This window comes from Nymphaea colorata, chromosome 7, assembly GCF_008831285.2.
Source record: "Nymphaea colorata isolate Beijing-Zhang1983 chromosome 7, ASM883128v2, whole genome shotgun sequence".
In the NCBI taxonomy this organism is placed as follows: Eukaryota; Viridiplantae; Streptophyta; class Magnoliopsida; order Nymphaeales; family Nymphaeaceae; genus Nymphaea; species Nymphaea colorata.
In genome coordinates this window covers 15232079-15240372 of record NC_045144.1, presented here as the reverse complement: position 1 = coordinate 15240372, position 8294 = coordinate 15232079, and the positions used below count along the sequence as shown (strand labels likewise).

At 38.1% G+C, this 8294-nt stretch overlaps 1 protein-coding gene and 1 long non-coding RNA gene across 4 annotated transcripts; both read right to left on the bottom strand.

The window, feature by feature from the left end:
- Nucleotides 1-1983: 1983 nt before the first annotated feature.
- LOC116257780 (transcription factor VOZ1-like) lies at nt 1984-4405 on the bottom strand. Of its 3 annotated transcripts, XR_004173469.1 has the most exons (5): nt 3631-4405; nt 3396-3515; nt 2607-2821; nt 2399-2476; nt 1984-2247 (listed from the first exon to the last, which is right to left on the bottom strand). XR_004173469.1 is itself a non-coding variant. In XM_031634764.1 (4 exons), the coding sequence occupies exons 1-3, from the start codon at nt 3751-3753 to the stop codon at nt 2816-2818; spliced, it is 249 nt and encodes an 82-aa protein (XP_031490624.1). In that variant the 5' UTR covers nt 3754-4405; the 3' UTR covers nt 1984-2476; nt 2607-2815. The 3 variants fall into 3 exon arrangements, 2 of the variants coding, with proteins under 2 accessions (XP_031490624.1, XP_031490625.1); XM_031634764.1 differs by having other exon boundaries at nt 1984-2476; XM_031634765.1 differs by having other exon boundaries at nt 1984-2476; nt 3414-3515.
- A 783-nt stretch (nt 4406-5188) lies between these two features.
- LOC126410276 (uncharacterized) lies at nt 5189-6606 on the bottom strand. The gene is made up of 2 exons (XR_007573980.1): nt 6392-6606; nt 5189-6222 (listed from the first exon to the last, which is right to left on the bottom strand). It is a non-coding gene; the product is annotated as an uncharacterized LOC126410276 (long non-coding RNA).
- Nucleotides 6607-8294: the final 1688 nt, after the last annotated feature.

The following is an 8294-nucleotide window of genomic DNA, read 5'->3' as shown; positions in this document are numbered from 1 at the left end:
ACATAAAAAAATGAGATTCCATTCCATAGTTGAATCATACTCTCTTTCTTTTCTTAAATATTGTTTTGATATTATCTATGCATGATATTTTAATCTTCAATTTACATACCAATGAATGGTGGGAATGAGAGTGTGGTTTGGGGATTCTTTATCTTCATATTGATTTGTGAGGTTGGGACTTGTCTAACCCGGAGAAACCCTCACGAATATGTACATGTTAATATGCATTTGCATCACATTTCGCGTTAGTTTCCTTTTAATCATCTCATTAAAAACCTTAATGAGCATCTTATTGTATGATTTGTTTTCTTTCATACCCAACGGTGGAAGAAATATATCCTTTGTGTTAAACAAAATCATGACATTCTATGTTTATATATAAATCATATTTTTCAAAACATTTTAAAAAAAAAACCTTTCTAATATGGCCTTTGAGACTTAATTTAGGTTCTTGCATGAGCCCAAGTTCCCCTCCGGCCTAGCTATTTTCAATTCACTTCTTGATTTTAATATTCATGAAGACATATGTGTATATACATGTTATATACGTATGAGTGCACATGAATATCTTTCTTTGTCATTCTCTCTTTATGATTTAACATATCCTTTTACAAATTCTCATATACGTGTATTCCATTTTAAACCTCTCTCTCTTTCTAAAATGATATTCTCTTCTCTATTTGATTTAAGCTTTATTTTCACAAGGTTTCATATACGTATGTATACATATATACATATATACATATGTATATATAAATATGTATATGCATATGTATCTCTCTTCCTTTTAAATCTTTAATTTTATGATTTTCAAGATTTCTTTCTCTCTCTTTTTCTCTATATCTCTCTTGGGATCAAGTTTTTCATTTTTTCCATTCTTTCAATATTTTCACTTATCATTTAAGATTTTAATTTTTCATTTTCCGACTTCACTAAGACCAAAATCAAGTAATGACCCAATATTGGAATCATGTTTGAGGGTCTACAACCTCATTCCATTTTAAAAAAAAATTCTCTCTTTATCAAAAATATTTATTACAAAAATCTTAGATATATGTTATGGTAGGAATGACTTTAGATGAATGTTATGGTAGAAATGTTTTATATCCTTCCAATCATATAGGATGAAGCAAGATGAGATGAAGGTCTAACTAGGTGGTAACCGAATTAAAGCAAAATCTCAAACCTACTTAATGTCTCATGAGAATACGAAAGTGATTTCAAAATGTTCAAGCTTTCCAAATGATATTCATAAGGATTTTTCGATTTTAGTTTTTCTTAAAATATTTCACATTCTCAAGCAACTCTCAAAAACTCGTTCAAAAGTTTGAAACATCAAACTTTCAATATTTTTCTTCACCGCATATAGAATCAAAGAGATGTTCAAGTTAAAATGAAATGCATCAATAATAAACATAGCCCTTGGATTGATTACACCCGGTAAAGGCGTCGGGAACGGTCGACCCTCGTACCGACGGGTGAGTCTCTTTCTTTCTTATTTCAAAACAAAAATTCATTTTTCTGGAGCACTTCAAAACCAAATACCAAAAAATTTTAGAGATGCAAACAACCACAAATTGATGAAAATTGATTGTTAAAGTTGGGTAGGGAGTTGCTTTGTATGCATCGCAACAAAGCACTACACTCACAAAGCAGTAGTTGATGAGTAGATCCAAAGGAAGTATCGTGGTTTTCTTGTAATCTTCATAAAAAGAGAAATTATGGCTTTTAATGAAAAAAACTATAAGGGGCTGTTTGATGGCCTGGAAATATATTTCTGAAAATATATTTCTGGAAATGTAGGAAATGGAAAAATGGAATAGGAAAAATATTTCCAATTCCAATTTGGGTGTGTGTGTGATGACTCAGAAATATATTTCCAATTCTATATTTCTGAGTTTGATGGTACAGAAATATATTTCTAGATTTGCTAGAAGAGAAAGATTGACCAATTTCTAGAAGGTAAAATAATGTAATCTCCTCAGCAAAATTCATAGAATTCAAAAAAAGATAAGCATCATCCTACAATGTGAATGTCCCTACAATTATGATTCCCAACTTTGGTTGTCTAAATCAAGAACAATGAAACTAGAAATTAGAAGAGGTACAGAACTGTAAACATGAGTGTGAAAGTGCAACAATTCAAAGCCTGCAACATTAACAACAGAAGCGTACCTGCATTACAACATCAAACTTTGCAACATCTACATGGAATTTGTCAGTATGTATCTCAGTGCTTTCTACAATCTGAGGAGTGGTGCTCAACCAACACCAGTATATATAGGTCATGAAAAAAAAAGTGCACTTAACATCAGGTAAGCTTTTGAGACAGTCCTCTTCCCTACTAGTATAAATATAGGAATTTGATTTTATACACATAATTTAACTCAAAAAGTACCTCTTCAAGTTTTAAGGTGCTATTTTGGGAGAGAAGGAAGACAGGAAAATCATAGCGGCTCCACATTACACCAGATCCCTGGGATGAATATATACAAGTGATAATGCAAATTATGCTTTAATTAACATGTAAAAGATAGGGAAAGCTACTAAGCTATAGGAGATGCATTATGAATTCAACAGACCACAAGGAATCATACGACACTTACAGCTGGGTTCCAATTATATGTGGTATTCCTGTATGAAGCAAACTCAGCCTGTGGAAATTTTCCTACTGGTGAGAACCCTCTGTCATTCACCTAGATGAATGTGGTTGAATTTTAATGACAGCACTGACAACCTGACCTCTTCACCTGGTTGCAGTACCAGATCTACTGTCTAACCATCAACTTCCAAAGCCCAAACCCACAAGCCATCATCATTCCTGCAACATAAAAATGCAGAAAAGTGCATAATATGTCACAGATAAAAAGCAGATAAGAGTATTTGTTTTTGTTGTTATATTTTAGAATTTATGTACATTTTTAAGTACAGATTTTCTTCTTTCTGTTGTTATATTTTAGAATTTATGTATTTGTTTTTTGTATTTTGTAAGAAAAACAACATAAAATCTGCTTAACATTCAAAATCACCAGAAAAACAAAATGTTGAAGACCTTATTTAGGTCCCATAATGGTCATCATAGGCACCAGCATAATATGCAAATTGAAAATTTGCCTCATATCCAAAGCCCTCATATAATGGAGTCGCCTAGTTAGAAACAAAGGATAAAATGAAACTAACTTGCAACAACAACCGACTTGATTGCAATTTGAATAAATTTTAATCGAAACCAAAAATATCAATTCCTAATTTCCTACATACTCACCAGAATTATCATCAGGTGAAATAAAAAGCTGCATGATCCAATAATAAACACATAGTGGTGATTTTGTCTCACTATGTGGTTCTAAAAGACGCACATAACAAAGAACCGAACCACCAAGTAAAGAGATCACCTCAATTTTGGGGCTTACTGGAGAAGGGGCTAACTTGCTAGTGGCATCGTCATCCTCTTCACATAGCTGCAACAGCCGACGGATATCAGAGGAGAGAGCTGATGAACCCCTACTTGCTTCCTGAATCGTAATTGAAAGGAAACAGATGAAAAGAACGAAAATTTTAGCTCAGGAACTGAATCAAAAGAATAACAAAAGCCGAAAGAGACAAATCCCCTGAATCTTCGAGCTTTACCAGCAAGGAGTTCGCCGGTGAGACCTCGTTCAGTTCAGCCTTCCACTCCCGCAGCATCAGCAGATCCTGCTCTTCCAGAAGGGCCACATCACTCGTACGGCTCTCCTTCCTGGCACTTTGCATGTTAGTGAAGACACCCTCCAGAAAATCGTCTGAGTTCTCCTTGAAGCAAGTGTTTACACTCTTATCAGCCCTCGTTGCTTTTCCGCCTCAACCCCCGACTAAAATGGGGAGATTAAACAACCACAGAAACAAAACCCTAGTTCTTCTTCGGATCTCTTAGAATTAGGCCCAAAAACCACACGGGAAGACTAATTTTTACTTCCTTTCAACAACTTCCTCCCTCAAAATACCATCAAAACCAGCAAGAGATCAAACCCTTGTTCTCCACTCAAAAGAACACAAGAATTTCTTACAGAAACTCCGGCCGCGAAATCCCTTATCAAAGCCCGCCAGTGAACAACTCCAAATCGAATCTCTTTCCTTTCAGAATTAGAAAACCCATAGAGTTGATTTTGCCTCGTCCACGCAACGAGTTGTGTCCCTCCTTCCAACGGAAGTAAAACAGGAGAAGCTTTTAGAAAGATCCCCAAACCCAAGAGATGGAAGAGGGATAGCAATCGAAGCAGAAGCAAGAGGCGACGAGGAGAGCAGGAGAGTGAGAGGCCGAGAGGGACGACGAGCTGCGAGGGAGACGACCAGGGGAGGCAGCAACGGCAGAGGCTTGCGAGCTTGCGATGCAGCACGCCCTAACGGGCAAAAAAAAAAAACTGGAAATATGTTTCCACCTCTCTTGGTGGAAACGGTAACAAAAAAAACTCCGCGTTTGATAAAGCAGAAATTTTTTAAAAATTCGAATTTTTTTTCTATTGCTACAGGATTTTTCCTGCCCGTCAAACGGGCCCTAAGGGCCCGTTTGATGGGCGGGTGAAATTTAACGTGGTAAATTTACCATGGTAAATTTTTCTGAAAAAATTTACAGGATGAAATTTATCCATCTTCCAATCTGAGGCCCTGTTTGATGCACAGGAAGAATTTACCGTGGTAAATTTAACCATGTTTGATGCACATGAATAATATTGCAAGATTTTGACGTACAGTGAAAGCTATTGTAGTTTTCTCTAGTTAAATGTAAATTTTAGAGTTAAATTCGTAGAAAATCCTTATTTCTATTTATAGGCTGCGCTCTGTTCCTATGGCTTATAATTGCATAAGAAGAACATGTAGATGAGATTCTATCAAATTTTCATTTGAAATCTTCAATGACCATTACTACTAGATCTTGGTTGGCTACTATCCAACTTTGATTAGATCACATTGGCCATGCTTAGGATTGACCTTAAGCCATGTAGGCAATTGACCACACAGGGTATTACATAATACATAATTAGATTATCCCAAATGCAACTACTTCCGAATTCCTGGCTCCAATTCAACATGGGTTATCAGGAGTTGCTTGACATGTATGTTCATCCCAGGATCTATTTTCTCTCATTAAATCAATTTAAAATAATCTTTATGTCTCCCTTCTTGAGCCAAACAGGGTTCGTAAGACAAGTTAAACTAAACCAGCTGATTAGTTTTGCAGAATCTAACAAGCTAAATGAGTTCACAACCTTGAAGGCTCATTACATCATTACAGATATAAGAACAGCTTCAGAAGAGAAGCAATTTTTACATTGTGAATCAGATTTTAGCAATCTATATAGCCTTTCACCTAGAAACCACTTCCACCGGCATCACTGAACTACAAAATTTCACATATATGTAGCGATGGAGCTTGTTCGTCAACTGCATCAAGGAAACTTGCTGTAGATCTCATTGCTTCAATCAACTTGACAGATGCCAAGGATTGCAGGAAACTTGCTGTAGATCTCATTGCTTCAATCAACTTGACAGATGCCAAGGATTGCCAAAAAAGTGACTGCATCCGGCTCAGAATGAGTCTCGCTTGGGCATTTCATCAAAGGCTTGACGAGCATAGTCTATCCTCCCACATTTCGCATACAAATCAACAAGAGAATTGCCAACAAAGACATCAAATTTGATGCTCAATTTCTCCAAAACCGAGTGCAAACATCGTGCCTGGTCCAACGCACCCAGCTGAGCACAACAGCCCATGACGCAAACCAATGTCGCTGAATTTGACTTCATACAATCATCCCTCAAAAAGTTGAACGCCAATAACCCCTCTTCCCAACAATCATTAGCAGCGTAGCAGGTGATCAGGCTAGTCCAAAAAGCCACATCTCTCTACGGCATATTATCGAACAATTTCGTTGCTTCCCCTAGAAAACCTAACTGCCCATACTTGTGCATGGTCCCAGTCAGAACATACAGATCCAATGCATACCCAAGTTCCAAAACATGACAATGGAGTGATTTCCCTAGCACCAGACCATTCCTAGCTAGAGATCCACAAGCCTTGAAGAGAAACGGGCAGGCAACATGCCATCACAAAGCATTCTGGAATAAAGAGAGAGTGTCATCACGGGTTGTCCACTGGAAACAAACCCCCTGATCATCGTGCTCCATGGTAAAAAAAGACAGAGAGCGAGAGAGGAGGAGTAAGGAGCAACTGGCGGTGGAATTCTTCACGGTTCCATGGTAAAAAAAAAAAGAAATCAGGGAATGGGCAAAGAGGGATGCAGAGACAAGGCAAAGAGGGACAGAGAGACAAGGCAGCAAATGAAAATGAAACGCCCAAATCTAGAAGAACTTAGGGCAAGAGAGAAAGGGAAGGCATCAGGAGAAAGCATACCAGCTGAGGAGAGAGGCGACGGTGCAGCGGAGAGACGACGACGCAACGGAGAGGCGAGCTCGTTCTAATGTGGTGCTGTGGTAAGACGGTGAGAAGGCAGGAGGGAGCAGGAGCTGCGGAGAAGGGTGATACAGCGCTCGAAACATGAACTCGAGCGGGTGAAATTTCACCCGCCCGAAAGTCCAAGCTCCGAGCTCGGACTTTCGAGCGGGTGAAATTTCACCCGCTCCCTTTTGGATCAAACGGGTGAAAATTCACCTCGTTTGATGAGTTTGTAATGAGGCGGGTGAATTCACCCGCCCGTACAGATTTACCTCTCCTCAAGTTATTTCACCAGCCCATCAAACGGGCCCTAATGGATTGTTAGTTTCTAAAATTATTAGTAAGTAGCCTCAAAAAGAATGTACTATTTTTTTTTCTAAACTTAGAATTGCAAAAGAATTTATTTAAAAAATTAAAAAGCTTAAATATTCACCACATATTGCAATATAGTATTTTATTCTTCTGGTTAGTTGTCCGGAAGCAAGGTCTGACCCTGACCCGAAAAAGTAGAGTTAATTTCCCCATAATCCCGATACCTCGCCGAACCTAAGGCGGTCTCCGTCTGCCCCGGGAACTAGTAAGGGACGAGAACGAGTAAGGGACAGTGAGGGTGAGATGATGATTCTTCTTCTTCTTCTTCTCTCTCTCCCCCTCAACGGGCAATGGTTCACATGTGTGAAGATCAAAGGATATTTTTCCCCAGTGGATTATGCAAAGACGCTCTTACAGCAGTTGCTTGAAGTCCTAATGAAATTTAAGCGTCACAATGGAATTGACGAAGTATCTTTTTCCTAGAACAGAATCCCAAAATTCTGGTTTGCAGTTGAACGGAAGTCATTGAAGTATGATTTTATTGGTAGGGTTGGATTGGAAAGCCTGAAACAGGTAGACAATAGAACAAGTATCACCTGAAGATTCTGGGGCTTTACAACTTGGCAGGAGTGTATTTGGGCAACTGCAAGATGTTTCAGGGAGAAGCTGAGCGTGATATTGAGGCTGCTGCACAAGATGCTGTTCTGCGAGAACAAGTACGTCTTTTAGAAATTACCCATCTCAGTCTATTTTTTTATTATTGACTGGTCATTATGTTATCATTCTGGATCAGCAGGAGATGGCGACGTTGCAAGTAATTCACGGACGGAGGTTCGGTTCGCTTTTTTGTTTTCTTTCCAATTAATTCATCCTTAGATTTCCATCAATAAAATTGGTAATGTATACCTTGTGGTTTGTAGTTGCAACAGCCGAGCTGCAAAGGATTCGGCGTTACCAATTGATGATCGCAGAGATGTCCTATCTCAGAGACATGATTCCAATGCTTTGAAGGTAATGTTCCTTCTCTTTGTGACTTTTTCTGGCCGTCCCATGTTCTACGTCCATGGCACCTTGTGTCTTGTTTAGTGCATACAATTATTGCCTGGTGCCATTGCAAGGTGAAAACATGATATGTCGACATGGTATTGTAGGAAACTCTGTTGAAAATGGCGACTGAACACCGAGCAGAAATTGCTTCAAAACGTGGGAAGTTTACCGCTACAGATCAACGTAGGTCTTGATGATGAATTCACTTATTTTGTTGTTGTTAGCAATGGAATATTCTAGTTTTTTATAAGCCACTGTCAGCTTTTCCCATGATAAATGAACATCATGTTTTAAGCTTCTATGACTTAAATTATATATCTGGAAAGTTGAGTACATACTGTTATAACTGCTCACCTATGAATACATCCTCCTGGTTCTGAGGATGCTTATTTTATTTTTCTAAAACTGAAGACAGAATGATGAAGTGAGGAGAAAAGTAAATGCAACTAGATCATATGCTTTTTGTCTTATGATTTTAGGAACAAAGTTGAACTTGTATAGT

Coding starts and splice junctions, on each gene's coding strand:
- LOC116257780 (XM_031634764.1), bottom strand. CDS start 3,753: ATGCAAAGTGCCAGGAAGGAGAGCCGTACGAGTGATGTGGCCCTTCTG. Junction 3,516..3,630: donor CACCGGCGAACTCCTTGCTG/GTAAAGCTCGAA, acceptor ATTACGATTCAG/GAAGCAAGTAGGGGTTCATC.